The sequence below is a fragment of the Mugil cephalus genome, chromosome 8, assembly GCF_022458985.1.
Source record: "Mugil cephalus isolate CIBA_MC_2020 chromosome 8, CIBA_Mcephalus_1.1, whole genome shotgun sequence".
Lineage (NCBI taxonomy): Eukaryota > Metazoa > Chordata > Actinopteri > Mugiliformes > Mugilidae > Mugil > Mugil cephalus.
The window spans coordinates 13890043-13912140 of NC_061777.1; the positions used below are offsets into that span (position 1 = coordinate 13890043).

Sequence of the window (22098 nt, forward strand, 5' to 3'; positions counted from 1 at the left end):
TTCCCTGAGAAAAAATGTACAAAAAAAAAATGTGTGCATACAGAGAAAGTACTCCCAGACGATTCTCGAGAGGTCTCTTTGTTCTTTGCACTTTCAGAATCTAAGGGAGGGTAGAGGCTCTCCATCTCCGGCTCCTCCGACAGCATGGACTCGCTGCCCTCTGGGCTGAGCTTTGCCTGCTCCTCCTCCTGCCTGGGCACCGCGTGAGCGGCCGATTCTTCAGAGGAAGACGAGTTTTCGCAATGTCCCTTCCTGCTCCAAGGCACCATGGAAATTTTGGCTTTGGGGATCTCCTCCATCTCTATGGCTGAGGGAGACTCATCAGACTCAGTCATGCCCTGAGCCTCATCCTTCTGAGAGGTACAGTATTTTCCTCCTGCTCGCTCTCCTGTGAAAGCGAGACTCTTTTCCACCTCTGGAGCCCCGGGAGCTTTGGGTGTTTTCACACCAGATTCTGAGTTGCCCATTTCCTTCATATTTTCCACGTTTGCTTCTTTGAGCTTTGACACATCCTCAACACTCTCATCTCTTTGCTCACCTCTGGTTTGTGTGGCAGCCGTCATAGTATCCTCATCTGACACTTGTTTTCCTGTTTCCAAATGAGATTTTATTCCTTTAATGTCTGGGCTTTTTTCTTCAACCTTGGCTATCTCTGTTTTAACAGCTCCTGACTCCTCAATATTCTCCGTTGTTTCAGGAGGCAAACTTTTCTCTTTTTCTTCCCCGTTGCCATCTATCACCTCAGCCTTAGCGTTCTCTGCAGTTCTGGACACATCGTCTGGAGCTTTTTCCTTCCCTTCACCTTTCACCTTGCCGTCTCGTTCCTCTGTCAGACCATCACTCTCTCCCTCTGCGGGTTTGCTCTGAGATGCCTGAGGCACAGCTGCGGATCGTGGGGTTGCGTCGTGCGCAGCGCTGTCCTCCGTGCTGAAGGAGCCGTCCGACAGGCCCGAGGTGACAGAGAAGTTGCGGGAGGAAGGATGTCCGGAGTCGGGGGAGCTGGTCCCATTCTGCAGAGCTCCGTTGGGCATCTTTGGCAACTGTTTGGCCTCTTCGGTCTTGGGCTCCGTCTCAATCTGGTCCACCTCTTCCACAGACTCAAACACCTGAAAGAACAAGCCAAAGGGAAGCAGACTACTCCAGGGGAAGGGGTGGGAGGATGTGAAGAACTAGCAGGAGAGAGGAGCGCAGCAGTGGGGGAGTATCGACTCAAAATCGCGGGATGACATGCATCGAAGTCATGAATTCTAAAATGTGGTTTAAAATATCAGTAACATGTATTTATGCAGGATGTAATGTTGTGAGGGTTTCACACCTGTGTGCTGCTGCTGGAATCACTCTGCAGGCGAGCCAGACTCTGCCTGTCTGAGCTCTGGGACGACTGGGACTGTACCAAAAAAGACATTCAAGATAATGATACATTTGTTTTATTCATACACCATACAAAGTGCATGAATGTTGCACATTAAATATGGTATTTCAGTGATTTGCTGTTTTGAACAGTTGCAGGTAATAAATAGTCAAACTTAAAGCCTAAGACACAACAATCTGTCAAACTCATTGTTGCCATTTTCACGAGATGAGCTGGTTAAGTCCAGTAAGTAAAACCTCTTCCACCACAATAAGAGAACAAGAAAATCCCCCCATTATTATTTTTTTGTCGTTGTCAGGACAAATTGCTTGAGATGATGACTCATCTCTGTTCCTTTACACAGAGCTAATGTTGCTGTGGACAGTTTTAGTAAACCTGCTTTACCTCGTTGCTCACAGTGGAATCGTGATGGACCATCTTCTGACTGGGACTGTCCATGCTTGCCCCAGAGGAACACTTGGCTAATGCTGCAGCATGCTGCTCCTTTTCCCGCTGGCGAACGATCTCCTCACAGCCGAGCCACTCGCGCATGGTCTGCTGGTAGCACACCCGCACCTGGTCATCCACCTGGGACAAAGGTGAGAGATTGGGGGTTAGTGATTCAAGGGGTGGGGTGGAGGGGGGCTTTGAAAGCAAACGCATCATTGTGAAAACAGCGAACCTCCTTCCTCTCGGACTCTGACATTCCAAACTGGTAATGACCCAGCAGGAAGGGCCACACCTCTTTACGCAGAGAGGGGTCCACGCCGCCGAAGTAGACCAGACGAAGCAGCTCATGCTCCTTGTAGGTCTGGACATACAAGACATCAGTCAACTCAGTCCTATGCACCAATCAGGGGAAACATTATGACCACCTTCCTAATATTGTGTAGGTCTCCCTTGTTGTGACTGGTAATACAATGTTGTTAGTGGGGGCCTTTGGGTCCTATGGGTTGAGGGGAGGGGCCTCTGCGGATCAGGCCTGTTCCAGTCAGTGGTTTTAATGTTGTGGCTGATGGATGTATCATATTATTCGTTCTTGAACAGGCTCTCAATAAAGATCAAATCTTGCACTGTCATGATTCACAAGGAACGTACCAGGGCTGCAAAATAAAGCATTTTTCATCCTTTATTCACAGTGACTCCCTGTTAATATAACTAATATCCAACTAAACCATAGAAGTGGAGATTGACAGGACCATTAGTCACGCTCCACTGCTCTGAGACGAATGGTGTGAGCCGCATGATTAGCAGAGGATGAATATGGATGAGACGAAAGGCTGTGTGCAGAGTGTGTCTGATGTGCGTGTGGAGACGACACCGTCTGCGGTGAATTTTTTAAAGTTTTGTTGCTGCGTACTGTGCAGTCCTGGAGGAACGTCCGCCACACGTCCGGGGTGAGCCCTCCGAAGGCGTCGCAGGGCGCGTCAGGGGCCACGATGGTGTGATTGACGAGAGCGGACAGGTGCGTGCGCACAGTGGACAGGTGACGGCAGTATGCGAGCCCTGAATGACAACGCAGTTAGTTATTTACCGCCTCCGCAGAATAAAGTGCTAATTCAAAGGAGAATGTTATCTACGCCTTCCTCCGGCGCTTTTATTTGTGAATAAATATTAATATTTAAGTATACACAGGGAGCAATCACATACAGCCATAAAATGCCCTGGAGATGATCTGGTTCTTCATGTTGTCACATAGCAGCTTCAAAGGAGTCCTGCAGGAAGATACAGCACAGATAATATTACTTATTTGGAGAAAATATTTTGACCTTTTACGACTATGCTGCTCTATTTCTTAAAAATGCTATCATTAAACCAATCATCTAGTGCATGGTTGGTTATTCATAATATCCTCCATGCATCTAATGAAAGACTTAGTGCTGTGTGTCTGATTTTATCAAATGATAAACTACTGCAGTGCTCCACTTAATCTGCTGTTCCTATCACCTAACTCTCCCAACACATTTAAATTCCAGTGAGTTAAATGTCATATAATTTGTCTTTCAGCTAATTGTTAGCATCTTGTACTCTTATTTCTCTTTGCTGTCCAGGGTGTCAGGTGAGTGGGTGTGTTTCCTCCTTCAAAGGCTTCTCTGTCATTATCTAGCTCAGTGTTCATCTCTCACCTCTCATGGTTGCACCCCTTGGGCGTCGCTCCTTCAGAGAAGCTCCCCTGAGAGCACAAGGAACACGACGACTTCCTGAGAGTGGGGTGCCACAACGTAGCTCCCTGATCCATCAGATCTGGAGGAGTGACTGCAGCACCCACACACAGAGAGACGCACATCGTTATCATCACCTCAAAGCTTCCATCGAGCTTTCAAGAAAAATCTCATTTGCATTCAGGTGATTTAGCAGCTGTGAAGATTTTTGGCATAAGCAGAATTGCGCTGATCAGATGCGAGTACATTTTATTTGCTCTCGATTCCTGTTAAACCGGAGATGATGCACGTAAACACTGAAGCAATCTGGAATTGAATCTGAAAGCCATCATATTTGATTTCACTACGGAGAGAAAGCTCAACTTAGCAAGAGCTCTTCTCAGTTCAGGGGCCATATTTGATCAGTCAGTTGTCCGCCCACTGCTTGTTAAAAAGGTTGCTTGCAGTAAAAAAGGTGTGACACAATGCGGCTTTAATAAGGCGGCACGTCAATAAACTTTGCCAGAGGCGCAGGGCAGGCCAGGAGGAGGATATTAGAGGCAAGGAATTAAAGCAAGGCAAGCTGACAGATGGACAGACAAGGCAAGGTGTGACAGTTTTACAGCAGCTTCCTGTGAATGAGGGGGACTCATCGGGACAGCTGCAGGACCTCTTGGGTACAACCAGCATCCCTGTTTTGGAGGGGGACTGTCCACTCAGGTGAAGGGAGAGGGAGGAAGTCAGATGGGAAGGGTGGGTTACAGTCACTGTAACAAACAACCAGCAACATTTTTTTTTTTTTTTTTTTTTTATCATAATGCAACAATCTGGACAAGGCCCGGGTTATTTGCTTCTCTGGATGGAAACTCACCAAACTCTGACTGGCTGTTTGGAAAGAGGATGCGGAAGACATAGTCTGTGGCCTCGTCCTCCTCCTTGTCCGAGACCGAGTCTGAGGATCCAGATCCCTGAGGAACCCTCTTCCGCAGCTTGGGGAACACCTTTCCCTGCAACGGGGAAATAAGTGCTTTCTATCCACTGGAAAAACCCAGTTATGCCATGAAATGAAGATGATGAATGTCTGCACGATTAAGCCTATTAATAGTGGCCGTACACGCGTGGGCAGTGTTCATTATTCAGTTTAGAGACACAAAAGGCATCCATTCATTTGAGCAGATACTTCTTGTGTGGTGGCGCAGAGAGAAAACCGAGTCACACATTCATCAGTATCTCTCCAAGCAATAATGTAATGAGGCAGTGCGCATACTTCCAAATCTAGATGTCTTTTTTATTGATTTATTGATCAGATTAGGCTGATTTAGCGTTTTAGCGTTGTTAAGAAAGTCCGTCCCTGCTCACCTTCCCCCTCTGGGACCATAGTGGAGGGTCCAGCTGGCCGTGGGGAAGCAAACCGTTCTCCAGGCAGGAGAGGAACTGGAGCAGATGGCCTCCTCTGGGGAAGCGAAGTGGGGGTCTCTGGATCCCATCCTGACTGACCAGCACCACAGTGCCCCCACTGTCCACTACAGAAAATGTACAGCAGACGATTTCTTTATTGCCTACATCACTGTAAAAATAATAACTATAACAGTGTTATAAGGTAAAGCACCCACCTTGTTGATGGCAGTGCAAATACACTATCTCCTCTAGAGGGATTGTCATGGCGTAGTCCCAATAAACACTGAAAAGCATTTGTTGATTCACACGTTATCAGACTGCAAATCTCAATCGACATTAAGTTTAAGACAAACTAAAGAAGTGGTCGAGTCAAGAATGTGCACATACACAAGCAGATGACGTTGCCTAATGAGAGAGAAGCCGTGGACAGATGACACGATTCGCTAGTTTGAGGAAGGCCTGAACCACGTCTCAGTAAATAAACCATCAATTGGCTGCTGGTGCGTGGAAAAAATAATAATAAATAAATCAGCAGCATTTACTCAGCCTAGCACACCCTCAAACCAAATTACTCCAGTCACACAGGCAGCACAGAGAACAAGTAAAGAAATAACGGCGTGTTCAAACGTCTTTGTGGAGGCGCATTATTGGGTAGCTATTCTTGGCAGGAGAAGGATTGCTAATATCGTTCAATCCAGGCATGGCAGACACAATCACTATAATCATCATCCATTCGAAGGCGGTGATTTTGCACCTGCGCTCGTAGTCCAAATCTCCAACGGAGCCGTTCATGAGCTGATTGGGTGTCCATTTCAGTGTCATGAGATCAGCAGTCTGGTGCAGAGAGAGGTAACCTGGGATAGCCTCCATGTCGTCCCTCTGAAACAACCGCAACAACGGGAGATTTTATTGGAGGCAAGGAGGATGCGTCAGAATTTGCAAGCCCCTGGGAGGCTGTGCTGAATCCGGAGAAGAAGTGAGGATGTTTTATCCCAGCATTAGCATTCATATCACATCAACAACTGTTTTGTTTTGCGAGTGGAAAAAAAAAAGAGGATGGAAGGAAAAGAAGATGCTCGCATCCACCACACATCATTTATTTCCATTTTAAGGAGGCAGGTTAAGTCTAGGACACGTGAAGTTAGGTTATGTAAGCAAGCAATGTGCATTATGATTATTTAGTGAAAAAAAATCTCATTTAGGTGGAAAGCTATTGTTCTTAAGTGTAATTAAAGTGTCAAAACAATTTATAGCCGTTCGGTTCAGGGCTGTAACTTTCAATGCAATATTCCATCCATTTTTAATGACAGTTCCCAGGTGTTGGAGAGGAACCAGACACTTACCGGTTGTACCAGCACATTGTTCTTGCCAAACAGCAGCGTCGCCCTGCTGTTTTGATGCAGCGACTCCACATATTCACGAGCCGACGGCGAGGGGGAAGGGCGCTCATCCATGCTGCTGCTGGAGTGCCGCTTCTGGATCTGCACGCATCAAATCAGATAACAGGCTCATGATCAGCATCTACTCAATCATGTGCACCAATGCGGCTTCGCTCGTTCCTCACGCCAAACACCGGCCTGCTAGTGCTCGGAGCGGACACGCAGAAATACACGTAACCACGCAGCTGTAAAGACTATCTGGGTGTGGAAAATAGGCCTGGATGCCCTGATGACATGACGAGTGAATGAGTGTGAATGTCTCTGATATACAATGACTGTCTGTGTGCTTATGCACTCGCTGGCCACTTTATTAGGTACACCTGTTCAACTGCTTGTTAACACAAATAGCTAATCAGCCAATCAATATTTAGGCGTGTAGAGGTGAAAAAGACAACTTGCTGAAGTTCAAACCAAGCATCAGAATGGGAAAGAAAGGGGACTTAAGTGACTTTGAACGAGGTACAGTTGTTGGTGCCGGACGGGCTGCTGATCTACTGGGATTTTCACACACAACCATCTCTAGGGTTTACAGAGAAGGGTCCGAAAAAGAGGAAATATCCAGTGAGCAGCAGTTGTGCCTTGTTGATGTGACTGGTTGGAGATGATAGAAAGGCAACAGTAACTCAAATAACCACTCGTTACCACCAAGGAATGCAGAATACCACCTCTGAACGCACAACACGTCCAACCTATCATGTCAATATGGACAAATATCTCCCAGGAATGTTTCCAACACCTTGCTGAAAGGCGCTCCAACCTTGGCCGGTGAGTGTATATGTCAGCTAATACACAGAATAATGGCACAATTTATACACATTGCTAGCTTTAATACTTACACACAGGGCAGGCCTCTTGGTGGGAGAGTCCTGCCTGCAGTGGCCACTGTGGATGCGATGCCTTTGCACCAACTCGTCGGCAGATGGATCTGTCCAGAAGTGGTCCGCCGTCTTCATCTTTGTGTACTCCAGAGCACAAGGTCCAACTATCAACGACAAAAGAGCGCAGTTAGATTCTGTGCAGACACTGAATATACAGTCGAAGGACATGCTGCAGTTTCTGGTGCCTAAGGCACAAACAAAAATGGGAAAGAGATAGAGCCGTAAGGAACAACCTACAGTCTAACATCAAGCTTCAAAATGCAGTATCGCTGAATGAGTTTGAGCAGATGGTGAGTCCAGTCCGTCTGTGTGCAAAGGCTTTAATTGAGTTTTTCTTAGTTATGCAACTATGTGATTATACGTTGTGTTTTTGGGCTGTTTCCTCTGGAAACTGTGCTGCTGCCAGTTAAATAAAGGCGAAGTAATGTCCAAGTGGTTAAATTAAGCTGCAGTCCAAATCAGATCAGCTATCGTTGGGGGATGCACGCAGCAGATTTTGTACTAAAGGGTAGATTTTTCAAGGATGGGTAACAACAGAGAGCAGATGATCTGTCCTCTGATCCTCCACAAAGGTATAAAAGATTTTCATATCACAGGTGAGAGCTGTGGTTCCCAATCTTTCACTTGTGACCCCTGGCTACAGATAGCATGTTGAAGCCTACTCAGCCAGTTCAAAGAGTGAATTTAAATCCCTGGAAGTATTTTTTAAAATAACTTATAAGACCTCGAACAGGCAAGATTGTCTTTTTGAGAGGGAAGGCAGCAGTAAAACTAGAATCTGCGACAAGTACACACTGTGAGAAAAATGGATGAGGTGCACAAATAGCCTTTGGGAGAAAGAGTAGAGTAACATAATGTCCTCAAGCCAGGGTGCAGCACATGATGTTAGATGATAACAATAAATTATACAAAAGCTCACAAGGTCTCATATCGTTACCTAACAGTGACGCAAGGATAGGTCCGTCTACAGGGTCCATTAGAACAGCCTCTTTCTCGTAGTACTTACTGGAAGACACACGTGAAAAGGGGACTTTAGAGGGGACAGGGAAATGTTGTTACGCAGCTGAACATGATGTTATTTTCCCGCTCAACATACGTGCTGTTTTCCACCAGGTAGAGGACAATCTTGTCCAGCACCTTCTCAAACAGAGCCGTCCTGATCCACAGGTTCTTGACTCCCTGCGGGGAGAGGCTGGGCAGTCGGGGCATCTTGCGAAGGCTGTCTTGACTTTGGAGGCTCTGACTTCGTCTTCACGAGGAAAGAGACACAAGATTTTGTTAAAAATGGATTCTGATAACGGTTAAACTGCATTTGCATCTATCTGGCAACACTAGAGATACACAATTCAAAAAGAGGCTTCTGAACATGAATTATTTAGAGGCTCCAGACAAACAGCCATTTGTTTCCAGGGCTTTCGCCGGTACAATCAAAATGGGCTTTGATACGAGCTTTGAAGTCGGCTGTCATGTGCGAGGACAAGCTGTTGATGCGCGCAGCCCCTCACTTTGTCTCGATGATCTGCTCGAGCTCTTGGGCCTTCCTGCACAGCTCCTCGGCTGGGGCGAAGCTTTTCCCCACCTTCATGAAGAGGGCCGCTATCTTGTTGCTGCGCAGGAAGCCTGCCGCCCGCCGCTTCAGCCCGTGCAGAACACATGCCTCCACAGCAGCTGGAAAAAATACGTACTCTTTATTAATACTGTCCTCCAGGGCAACACAACAACGGAGAAAATGCATCACAGTCACGAAATTGTGATTTTTTTTTTAAATGTTAGCAAAAAAAAAATAGTATACTTAGTATATAACAGTAACAACTTTAATTTCTAACACTTGGCATAAACATTTTAAGCCAAATACTTGGCAGTGGCACACAATCGGCACCTAATGTGCTTCGTGACACAAACAATTATCCTATAAATGGTGAGTCATAAACCCACTTCAGCTGTTATTTCATCAAGATAGTCCAGTGCCAGCGCCAGTAGCCTTTTACAGGAATACTTTAACAATAAATTTTTGCACTGTTTAACTACATATTACAGCAATAGACTGCAGTGCAACGCATTTATATGTTTTCTACGTGAGCACGTGCTTGGGTTTTTTTGTTTGCACATTTTGACTGCGCATTTGCTGCAATTTCCTCTGGCTTCTGTAAATTTTTTAATTAAATCAAACTCTCACATAATCTTTTCCAGCTTATCCAGCACGCGGTAGTGAACGCACGAGCCGACGACATGTTGACACTCTCGCACAGTCACTCGACTGCGGTGAAGAACAGACACCCTGCTTCCCTCTCAGGCCTACGTGGCAGTGCCTGGAGCCGTGTTGACATTTGAGTTCTCTTTCAGGACTAATCCTGTGGCTCCGTTCGCATGGGGTCAGGGGGAAGGCTGCGGTTGCCACGGCAACCCCTGTTGGCGGAGCGCTCAAGCTCTGGGAGAGATGAGCGGAGGGAGGGGCCACGACGACTCATCAGCATCTCCATCTTTCATCTTTCTCTTTGCCACGGCCCGCACTCCTTCATACACGACTCCTCTTTCTCCTTCTGCTTTTTAGTGTTGTTACAACTACTTAAACGTGAGCACGGCACGGCATCGACGCAGTCAATAGATGTTTTTTGTCTTCTTCTCTGCACGTTTCCGTCCTACTTCCTCTCTTCCTGCATTTACGGCCCTCGTCTCTCACATCATTAAAAGAGCAAAGAACGTAAATGTCAGTACAAAGCGCTTCATTAAAAGGTCTCCATATACGGTTCATGCTCTTTACTCTCTCATCATTTCTGCTAACTAGTCTGCGCTCGCAAAAGTTCAAAGAGAGGAACCTTTACGCCTTTTGAAACCTACATAAGAAAATCCAGTGTGTCACGGTCTCTGCAGCGACATCAAAAAATGAAACCAACGTGCTACCTGATATATATTTTACACATGGGAAATTATCGCTGCGGAGGACATATATAAATACACAAAGGACTCATTACGGGACTGAACTTATTTACTGAAATGAAAGGTTTCATCTGAGCTTCAAAGAAAAAGAGCACCGCGCCTGCAGGATCCGCCTTTGTACAGTCCCGCCTGGTGAAAACAGCTAACGCAGTAAATTGCTGCTAATCATCCTGTATCTGTGGCAACTGAGTGCATTAAGAGACTCACAGCACGCAGCTGACCGACACTTCACTCAGAGAAGCCAGAAGGCCTGAACAGAAGGTCTTTGTATGGACAATCTGCCAATAAGTCAGTAGGGTGAACCACAGAATTGATGACTCATTTCAACAATTTATCACTTATCTCCTGTTTGATTCTCAGTTTTTTGCTTCCAAGTGCAAATTTTTATTGTCATCTAAACTTGAAAACACAGTAGAATAAACACACTTCCTGCCACACATGATGGTGAGTGCATGTGCATCGTTTGTGATCGATATACCACAAGAAGGAGGGGTTTAACTCACAGGATCTGAAGGAAAACAGAAATAATTTGTGCATGGCTAAATCAAGGATTAACAGGTGATGATTAAAGCTTCTAGTCTAGTGTGCTCGACTGTGCTACTTGTCATTGTTTCTTAACACATTCCCTCCACAGCGTCCACATTACTGCCCAGGAAGCGATGGTGGAACTTAATTGCTCCCCGGTGAGCTGGCTGAGCCCCTCTCCCATCTCCATTTCCACACGCTCTCATCTCCAAACAGACCACAGCTGAAAGAGTACATGCAGTAACAAGAGCCACTATGAGGATCACAAGGAGGAGTCAGGAGGCCGAAGACGAGCCTGGCAGATAATAATACAAAGGCGTTGAGAGGGTCATCCTGAGCTATCCATGGGGAGGGGCGCATGCATCGCAGTAGCAGAAGAGACAGACTGACCAGCAGCTGTTACAACAACAGGCTATTAGATGATCCAGCCGATAATGTCTACGCTGCAGGCCTTGGAATTACTTGACAGCATGGAAGTACTGAAGGGTAACTCAGGAAGCACATTTAGTTCTCACAATCCCGACCAAAATAATGACTTTCAGCCACAGCGTATTAAAAATCTGTGACTAATTGTTTTCATTAACACTGCAAGAGAAAATAAAACTATAAAACAGATTTGGGTTAAGCTGATTAGAGTGGTAATTTGATTTTCATTTTAAAATTCAAAAAGTAAAATCAATCGGGATAAGAATGGATCAATAAAACTTTAAAAACCGTTTCCAAAAACAAAAAATAAAATCGTTAGAAACAAAAAAAACGCCCGGTTTTTTTTCATACCGTCAGGCCGAAAGTTGGCGTTTTCAAAGTAAGAGCACATATGACGATGGCGCTGTGTAACAGAAGTCGATGGACGTGGATCAATACGTTGTTTTCAAAATAATAAGAGTGTCAGTGAAGGGGACATGACTGCAGAAAAATTAAGCCGCATGTTTAAGGTAAAAACTAACAATAACTACATACGTACGTACATACGTAATCAGGGAATAATTAGCTACTAGCTAACATTACCGTGATATGTGTGCAGAGGTGTCTGCAGATGACAAGCCTTGGTTCCAAAGACATGTTAGCCTGTGCTAGGGAAACCACAGGTAGAAGTCATATGTTTGGGCGTTCTTGCCATAAACACGGCACCGTCCTCATACGTGCTCTTACCTCGAAAACTTCCGGTTGCACAACATGAAAAAACGGCCGCTCTTTTGTTTATGTCTTCTAACGATTTATTTTTTTGTTGTATTTAGAAGCAGAATATGAAAATCAACCACTTTTGAAAATTTAGTTTATCCCTTCTCCACCCTGATGAAGAAAAATGCCTTAAATTTCCATTTTAATTTTTGAATTTTAAATTGAAAATCGAACAACCGCTCATTTTTTGTTTCGTCGTTAACGGAAAATCCAATGACCAAAACACACACGAACGAACCTAAGGATGTTCAAGACCAGTCACATGCACTGGCTTCATAGGTTTTCAAGCTGCCCTTCAAGTGACTCTCACACTATGAAATTCAGACTTAATTCATTTGGAAATCATGAGGTTGTTATTGTACTGCACAGCGACAAGCCATAACATTATAACCATCTGCTGTTACCTGTCACCTGTGGGTGTCATTATGACCACCTTCCAAATATTCTGCATGTCTCCCTTGTGATGTCAAAACAGTTTGGTCTGGACACTGGTAGTGGGACCTTTTGGATGCTGTGGGATTTGAAGAGAGGGGCCTCTGTGGATCTGGCTTGTTCCAATTCAATCCACATAAATAACAAGATCCAGAAGTTCATTACAGTAAAGAGATCTGGTGGTTTTAATGCTGTGGCTGGAACTGTTGGTGAAACTGCGGCTAATAAGCAGCTCAACTTTCCTTCCACAGCACATGGTGCTAAATGCAGCCATGTCTCCCATTGCCACGATACGTCGAGGAAATATACAGCAAGTGTGCAATTAGACTTTTACAACAAGACCTGACAGGTCCTCCATATCTTCACTGCTGCATCTCCTTGCACTTATTCACAATGACAACGCCTCACTCGTGTTTTCCTCCATCGTAATGAGAGTCTCAGCCAAGGGAAGGATTTTCTGCAGTTCTCCGGTTCAAACAATAAATGTTCTGTTTTAAATTTTAATGGCTTTCCAAGACTTGAGAACAGTAAGTAATTTTCTGCACAAATGGCTTCTAACTAATAAAAATATCACATTTCCTGCTCCAAGCTGAGAGTCAATTTATTCACACTGAAATCCCCAAATATATCCCGTTGCTGATTGCAGCTCCGGCCTGAGCCAGACATCTGACGTGTGTGAGCGCCTGCATGTGGGCAGCGTGTTTTTCACAGTAATCACGCTGCAACCTCTTAGTGTGATTTCATTGGCAATAACAATGACATTTGGTGAAGCACTGAACTTTAAATGCCTGGAAACTGGAAATTATTTTCTCGAGCAAAAGTTCGGTTTGTGATGTGGCTGCAGTTTGTTCTTAATGTAGGAGCTAAAACCCCAACTTCCTTCTCTGTTAAAGCTTTTTTTTATTTTTTCCTTTTTGAAGCAAATGTATTCTGGCTTGTCCGTATTATATACAAGTTAATCCAATAATAAAAACCACCAACTTTGCTCCAGTTTCTCTAATGGACTAACATTGGCGTTGCCAGGTAACGTAGACTAATGGAGAGTTTTGTGCATAATGTACCGCACATCTTGTTGTTGGTGCACAAGTGCATGAGTAATGTTTAGTAATTGTTAATAATTTGTGGTCAGTACAATACAGTTAGAACTGATTATGTTCATCTGTTGGTTTTGAAGACACAATTATAATGAGAAGTGAGAAGTTCAATCAGAAATCACGCTGCACCATTATCCTGACTCCACTGAGACATATTCCTGCTCAGCTCAATGAATACTTACCCCACTAAATGACAATCGGGTGATAGACACACACACACAAAAATTTCTTCAACTGTGCAAACTGTATCAACTGAATGAATTTACGTCTCTCCTGAGTGAGTGTTTAACTTCAGAGTTAATCACTCACCATGAACCTACTGGCGTACCGATGTAAAGGTGAGATGTAAAAGGCTCATTGGTCAGTAACCAGCAAAGGAAGGAGGTCTGAGTTTGGATCAATGGAGCATTTCTGATTTATTCACAGTTCCTGCTTCCGTCATAACAAAATCAATCAGCTAGGAGAAGAGGAGCCTTGATTGAAATGTTAACTTTACATTTAACTGGTGAGTAACCTTCTTATTATGAGATGTATAGTGGTAATGTAATAAGTAGGGGCATAATAATACTACAATAATATATATATTTTTTATTTAGTTACCTACAAATAGGAGCACATTGTATGGTTAGAGATTCAGAGGTGGAGTTAAACATTCAAATTTCACTTTTATTAAATCACTCAACATCCTTTTTCAGTGTTGCAGACCCGTTCGACTGCAAGGTTACGAACAAGTAAAAGCTGCGTTCAAGATTCATTCAGTTACTCACCACAAAAGGACACGATGTGGCTGCTGTCTTCGTGAACAAATTTCCTGGTGACGGCTTCCTCCATAATCTGCTTCACCTGTCAATAACACGGCAGATGCTGGATGACTCACTCATTAATATGCCACAACTGGTACAAACAGTCTGTGAGGGTCTCGCCTGAGTGGGGTCTGACTGAGCGATAAACATATTTCAGGGAATGATTAAGAGGGCTCATACGTTCAGTGCAGGTCTGCGTATAAAAAAAAGGGGCAGCAGTGTGAAAGAGGGAGGTGGGAGTTGAAAAGTTAAGAGCGGGGGGGGACATTTAGGAAAGAGGAGTGCATGTTAAGTTGTGGAGGGTGAGTCACCAGCTCTCATCCCAAGGACTACTGGGAAATGGAGGTGGTGGCTCAGGTGGCCCTGCTTCTGAACAACTTATAACCCTCAGCGGGAGCACTTTATTCAGCTGCGTCGAATGCTGATGACGTCCAATTCGTGCACAGTCCAAACTTCTTTTATAGAAGGAAGAGACGGAGAAGGTCAGACCCGCGTGCTCTCAGGGTGACGCTCATTAGATTAGGTTTTGTCGTCACGGCGATGTGTCCTTCCACCCGCGGACCTGACAACAGCCACACGCCAATATTGGCGAATAAATCCCTCCGGTGGCTATGGAGACGTCCACCCCCCCTCCCGTATGGGCACCGCTCTGCAATCTGCGCGGAGAATATCAACCTCCGGACACGGCCACACAGATAGCTGTAATTTCCTGCCGAAATGAGTCTGTCCACAGTGACCATATTAGTCTGCCAAGTTCGCCTTCTACACACAGATGTACACTCACCGACACACACATACACACACACAATCACGAGGCTATCTTCGTGAGGACGTTCATCACCGCGAAGTCAGGACAAAACTAAATATCCACAGTCTCAAGGTATGACACGCACACATACAGCTCCTCCGTTCCTGTGGCTGATTTTTAGACTTCTTCCCAATCCAATGTGGATCTTACCCTTCGGTGGTATGAGACAATCTTTTCTTCTGTGGTTATAAAGCAATATAACAAAATGAGATTTCATGGTGTGAAATTTACAGCTAGACCATAAAGTTTTTCAGTAAGTGTCGTCGTGTCTTCAGGCAGGAGATTTTCCACTGAAGCTCAATTTTATGGGTCAGTGATTTCAATGTTTAGTTTACTTGCTGTACACAGAGGGGTTATGACACTCACCCGGAGAGGAACTGTGCTCTTCAGTGAAACTCATATCAGAATTTTAATTTAATTCAAAGTATGACTTATTATTTATAATTAGAGCAGCACCGCAAGTTTTTATGTTTTTACTAGAATACTATTGATAACTGCTTTTAAATGTTGTGATTGGTCAAAATTTATTGTCTTCTTTACTGTTTTAATTTAACATGAGACATTACACTGAGCTGATCCAGTGTTTTGCTTTAAAAGTTTGAATCTTAAGAAGCTGTCATAGGCTGCAGGTAAAGTTGAGAACAAGCATAATGCATCGTATAATAGATATAATCTAATACGTAAAAAGCTCCTTTAAAGTGTATTTTAGCAAAGGTTCCACATTCATATTGATGTATCATGAATATCTCTCATAGATTTAGTCGTCATTGTTTGGTTAGTACAAATGGCCACACGTAAATGTCCATTTTTGGATCATGCAGATGTGAGTACCTTAACAGAAAAAAAAAAAGCATCTTCATGGTAACCAAAACTGATGCTGTGTCACCGCTGAGAAAAATTCACCCACTTCAAATGGGGCTCTCACTGTTAATGCATGACAACGGACTAAACTGACCAATCGCTACTGCTAAACACTTGGAAAACAAATGTGCCCAGAATCTTGGCCCCCTGAATGGATTTATACAAAAACACACTCACTAATTAGACAGCAGTCATTACGCAGACTTGGCCTGTTGGCATCGGCAGCATTGTTCTCTTCAGCATCAACAGATATGATTCATGCTGCCAGCTCAACAGAGACAGTGGCAGTCTGAGGTGATGCACACCAGCTCCACTCATGATTGGATTCATATATATATATATATATATATATATATATATATATATATATATATAAATATATATATATAAAGGCTGCATTCACAAACACATGCACGCACACAGACACATAAAGCACAGGGGACTTATACCCGCCAGTTTTCCTGTCAAAGTGCACCTGACATACTGAAAGCTAACTGATTTGCTAACTTGAGGGAGCACACTCCGCCTCGTGTTTCCCCATCTCTCTCATCTGGGCTATGGATCAGTCCTCTGAGGATTTTTTTTTTTTTTTATGGTAAAGTGTCTGAGCACAGACAATCTGCAGGTTTCTATGGAGACGGCACGCGTGGCGGATCACTTCCGGCTAAAAGACAAATAAACAACATTCATTTACCTCTGAAATAGGCAAGAATGACTGCGGCTCCACGGCACTGAGCACACTGGTGAGATGCACTGTGTCATTTCACATATTATCCAGTTGTGTCCTCGTGTGCTGCTCTGGCACCAAGAAAGCAAAAACCATTGAGAGCAGCCGTTTCTCCTCAAAAGCCACCAATATTATTACTATATTTTCATAGATAATCAATGTGTGTGATGTTACAAGTCACAGAGGAGCTCTGGGGCTCTATTGCAAAGCCTGATGAATCTAACTAACTAACTTGTAGCTCGAAGGCGACAGCCAGCGTGACAAAAGATCTTCTGAGTATTCCAATTAACTCCTGAAACAGCAGAGCCGAGAAATAGGAGCCAGAGAGAAAGCACCATCCATTAACCTTTATTATTCATCCTCCCCGTGCTGGCTGATGAATGAAGGGAGCGCGCAATGAAACAAGCATCAAAAAGTCACGACTGTTATCCACGTTAATCTAACGCACACACAGAGCTGCAGTTTCACCAGGAAGATACGGGGCTGAATCACGATCCCATTATTTCAATTACAAGTTAATAAGAATGAAAGGGCAGATCCACCACAAGCTCAGTGAAACCACAACACAACCTGAACAATGTGACAAGGAAACCTTTTTTTTTTTTTTCCTTCAGGCCACGTGATCATCTTAACCACTCAGCTGTGCTCAGATGTGGAACACTCCCATTTTTCTGAGCACTTTAAGCACCTTTTGTCCACGTTAGCTGAACCACGTGGTGAACTTGCAAGAAGAAGCTCCAAACCTTCACTGACGCAGGTTGTTTAGGCTTCACCTCAACTGTGCCAGCACCACATTTAAGACTGATTTTATGGGGTGTAGCAGCAACGTGTGTCCCTCAGCACAGACATGTAATCCTATCTCATTCGTTCCAAAACCTCATTATGAATACACTCTCTTAGAAAGCTGTATAATAGTGTTTGGTATAACAGTCTCTACCAGTGTCTATAACAACATTTGTTCGAGCAGAATAAACCACTGCATCAACGTTTTCTAGCAATACACCACCGGGAATCAGAAAATCTCTATTTAGCATAAAACTCTGAATAAAACGGATCGACCGAGACGTGGCTTTAAAATAAGAGACAGGAAAGGAAAGCCTCTCCTCGTCTCTCTCTCTCCTTTAGCAAACACAGGTGCGTACTCAACCAGGCAGACGCAGGAGCACGACCCAGAAGCACAGGGCTTCTGTATCAAAGCTGAGGCAAGTAACAGTTCTCATTCAGTCCCACTCTGTGCCAGGAGGTAATTCTGCTGTCACAGACGTTCTCCGCTCTCTGGATATAATGGCCCACATCCAGGTATATCTGAGCAGACTGGTGGCACGAAACCAGCTGGACAAGGACAGCGTGAGAACACAAAGCAGAGAGACACCTTATGGTGCAGCCCACACTGAGTAATAATAATCATAAACCAATGGGAAAAAATAAATAAATAAATAAAACAACCCTGACATCGAGATTTCTTTCAAGCGGAGTAGAAATGGACTAATAGCACATCGTACTGCTGACATTTTCAACATGCTTGAAAAAGCAAACATTCGATCCTCTTTGAAATGTTGCCTAAAGATGCAGATGGTAAACAAGGAAATGAGCTTTTTTGTTATAAAATAAAAAACATACTCAACAACAATATGTAATGTTAAAATGTAAAATAAGTAGAATAGCTAGCGTTGCCCATTTTCACAAACAACTCTTTAAGGTTGACTCATCCAGTTACCAGATATTTGAGAGGTTTCCTTTCATATAATCATTAACACATTATAACAAAAGGCCTGGTGTTTGCTTACAGGTTCCCTGGAAGAATAAAGTTGGGCTCTAATGTTTTTTTGGAGAATTAAAAAGCCTCCTCTTGGGACGCCGTCTATTTCAGAACAGAAACACCAACAGCTCTGAGAGTTATCTGCAGATCTTGAGATGAGAAAAAAAAAACAAATCTTTTTGCCTTTGGTTTATTCTTCATGAGCCCACTAAATACCCACCGAGCTGTTCTATAATTAATATTTTGTCCATCCTTCTTACCAATCTTCACTGCATGTATGTTTTATCATCATGGTATAATTCATCTTAAACAATTTTAAGATCTTTTAAAATCATTTACCATCATCCATACACAGTAGCAAAAAGAAAACCTGAGGCTTAATAAGATTTGTTCCACCCGTCACTTCATAAGAGGATTCGAATCACTGGAACTTAATGCGGAGTCAGTGATTCTCATTTTATGGATATGGAGGTAAACACGAGGCCATATTTGCATTTCCCATACGACTTAGCTGTTTCTTAATTCATTTTAAAAAAAGGAAATGGCAACAAAATGTTAATTTTACTTATCATTTTGAGGTTTGAGTAAACTCACATTTGTCTGGGGCACCAAGGTTTAGCTTGTCCATATAAAAAAAAAAAAAAAAGCAAACCACCTTAAAGGACCTTCATTAAGTCCTAGATGAGGATGAGGTGGGCTTTCAGTAACAAACTACGAGCCACTGTGAATGAATCCCACTGACGGCCTACATCCACACAGAAGGCAGGTTTTATCGAGGGAAGGTCTGGCCTCCACAGATAAGACTGAAAACAGGGACTCGGGAGGAAAACAATCAGACCAAAGTCTGGACATTCTTCTCTTCACAAGATCCAGGATGTGATTATTAGGTTTTGCTGTTTGGCAGAAATAAAGTCTAGAAATTTGAGAGATGAGAGCAGAAAGGGAAGGCCCGCAGCAGTCTTAAAACTGATATTGAAATTGTAATTTAGATTAAGAGAAAGTTTAATATGTAACAATCTGCTTATATAAAAGTGTGGTTTTAACTGATCAACAGGTGCAGAGTTTAGATTATGCTGGAAAGATTCTGGCCTTGACATGTTTACTGTAAATGTTTATTAAGTGTGGGCGATATTAAGGAAACCTTCCCTGAACAAACACTGGAAAGTAAAAACCTCAGCAGTAAAGTACACACAGCTGAAGGACAATGAAAATAAAAGAGTAACACAGACATCAATTTACTAATGGGACAAGCTGATATTCAGCTTTATTATTTATTCATGAATTACAGATCACCTACACAATGGATGTATTACAGTTGGCAGTTTGGAGACGAATTGGTTCAGCGGTGAATATTTTAATCAAACTGCTGCGATTACTTGGAAATTTTTTTATTTTTTATTATAAACTCTGGGAAGCTTACGTTTGCCAGTGGCACCAGCTGTTAGCGTAGCTGAGGAAAAAATATTTACCAAAATGAGATTTTAATGAAACAGGTTTCACCACACGGACCAGTTCTTACACTGAATGTTTTGTCTGAATGTTTACCTGCAGTAACTGCTGTGTTAGTTAGCTGTGCAGTCAGCTGAGCCCATATTTCAGATTATTACTTGTGTTAATGGTGCAGTCCGATTTAGTAAATTCCTCCTTTGAGCTTTGACATGAAGCATTTTGTAATGTCGTATAAAAATAATGGGTTGATTTCTTCTTCCTCCCATTGGAGGCTCATGCGCCTTGAGCTTCTCATCATCAGCCCTAATTTGCTTCAAATAACTCCAAATAACGTTGACTTTGCCGAAGCATTACCAAATGCAGTTTTATCACCATTTTAGATCCAAAAAAGCAAAGGACTGACTTAAGTTTCATAAGAGGATGAGCCATCTGAGGACGAGAAGCCCTTTAAGGAGCCTCATCTGGGGTTTGAATGTCAGGAAGACTAAACGCTGGCCATGTTTCCTCTGATCTCTGCTGAACTCTGGTCTTCAGTGTTGCTGCAGTAACCTCAAATGATGATGAGCGACGTGATGTGGTGGAAAACACAGACCACTGGAGCTGCTGCCATTTCCATATAGTCTAACTCATTACACAAATCTCCCTCTCTCTCTCTCTCTCTCCGTCTCTGTCTGTTGCTCACACACACAACACATACAGACAGTTTGTGTCTAAATAACACCACCAAATGGTCTGGCAGAAGGCTGATAGTTTACTCTGCCATTAACACCACAAACACTGACTCCAGACAATCTGTTTCCTTCGTGCTGCTTCTCCTTAAGGATAATTACTGAGATGCAGCTCTATGTACTGAGAATAAAAAGTATCGCCTACAAAAAATAAACTATTAAACGAACTTTAAAGACAACTATTAGTATTCTAATATTTAACATAGGCTTAAAAAAAAAAAAAAAAAAAAAAAAGTATATAAATATATATATATGCAAAGATGTTGAGAAACATGAGAACCCAAAGTCTTACTAGGGATCATCTGAGCAGCCTGTGCGTGTTTGCAGTGTGAACTATACGGCTCCATAAGACCAACATGTTTGTTTTTCCGACTCGATAACTGAACTGCTGAGCTGAAAACACCCACCTCCTTCTTGACGGTGCGCAGCAGCCTCTGACGGGTCTCAGCTTCTAAAAAACACAAATAATCCGCACGGGTCATTTTCTTTTTTCATAAATACATCTCCAACACAGCAAGACGTATCACTCCGGCCTGTGCTAAAACACACACGCACACAGATAGGACTTAGAAATAGCAATTTAGGACATTTTTTTGCTCCCACCTGCCATGATAGTTGCCATGGATCCTGTCTCCTGTCTGCGCGCTGCACCCCTCCCATCAGCTGAGTGCCGCTGTGCGCCGAGATGTGGCTCACGACTCCACCTCCTCCCAGCACACGCCTCTTAAAGACACACACCGTGCTTCTATTGGGTGGCCCAAAATAAATAAAATAAAATAAAATAACATAAAAGAATAAATAAATAAACTAGTTTTATATTCGCAATCATTTCTTGTTCTTTAATCTCGTTGTATTCTTTAATCATTTAATATTGATGCCTAGGGCCAGAGCGAAGTGTAACAAATGCCATTTGAACAAATAGAACTTAAAAGAAGTTTTCACTCAGTTTTAAGTTAATGCAATGTGGTCACCTTTACGACAGTAGTTTTAAGTTTTCTACATCAATTATTTAGACGATTAAGCCGATTAAACGTACTCCTGAACTGAATTATAACAGAGGAACATAAAATGTGACATGGGAGGAAATGTTTTGTCTTTGCGCCATCTCGTGGTCGAGATGTGGAATGACCGGTCAGATAGATACTGCTCCTGTAAATCCAAATAAATTATTTTAAAATAAATTATGTTTTGACATTAATTTTCATCCCCAATCTGAATAAATGACCGTGCTGCTCTACTATTATTTCAAACCACATATTCATTTATTTTGATTTCAGTTTTCAAAATAAATAAATTATATTAGAATATTCGCTAAAGAAAAGCGCTAAACGGAGCCTTTAATCCTTTATTTTCCCATCTTCACTTTATTTTATTTTTTTACTAGTTATTATCACACCAACAACAGGTATGTGTTTAATATTCTCATCCTGTCCAGAAGGTGGCGACTGAGTTGTTTAATTTAGGCCCCAAACAAACCAGTAAATGTATATGGATTGCGTTTTTCAGTTTTAATAAAACAAATAAATAAATAAAATCTTACAGCAGTTTTCACACTTACGTGAAGCATACGAGAGAGAACATCTCCA

General features: G+C 43.0%; 1 protein-coding gene across 3 annotated transcripts in view; it reads right to left on the bottom strand.

The window, feature by feature from the left end:
* Positions 1-21193, bottom strand: part of sgsm1a (small G protein signaling modulator 1a) — a 28695-nt gene extending 7502 nt beyond the window's left edge. Inside the window, exons 1-20 of one of the 3 annotated variants that reach the window (XM_047591850.1) lie at positions 21116-21193; positions 20920-20963; positions 14145-14220; positions 8713-8875; positions 8304-8456; positions 8145-8212; positions 7166-7311; positions 6234-6371; positions 5645-5769; positions 5106-5173; positions 4852-5015; positions 4364-4499; positions 4116-4259; positions 3478-3607; positions 3002-3066; positions 2712-2857; positions 2034-2162; positions 1757-1939; positions 1316-1387; positions 42-1106 (exon numbers count right to left, since the gene is read on the bottom strand). In XM_047591850.1, coding sequence (XP_047447806.1) covers positions 42-1106; positions 1316-1387; positions 1757-1939; positions 2034-2162; positions 2712-2857; positions 3002-3066; positions 3478-3607; positions 4116-4259; positions 4364-4499; positions 4852-5015; positions 5106-5173; positions 5645-5769; positions 6234-6371; positions 7166-7311; positions 8145-8212; positions 8304-8456; positions 8713-8875; positions 14145-14220; positions 20920-20963; positions 21116-21134 — 3234 coding nt within the window. In that variant the 5' untranslated portion in view covers positions 21135-21193. The remainder of the gene's footprint in view (positions 1-41; positions 1107-1315; positions 1388-1756; positions 1940-2033; positions 2163-2711; positions 2858-3001; positions 3067-3477; positions 3608-4115; positions 4260-4363; positions 4500-4851; positions 5016-5105; positions 5174-5644; positions 5770-6233; positions 6372-7165; positions 7312-8144; positions 8213-8303; positions 8457-8712; positions 8876-14144; positions 14221-20919; positions 20964-21115) is intronic. The other 2 variants (XM_047591851.1, XM_047591852.1) reach the window with 2 other exon arrangements.
* Positions 21194-22098: the final 905 nt, after the last annotated feature.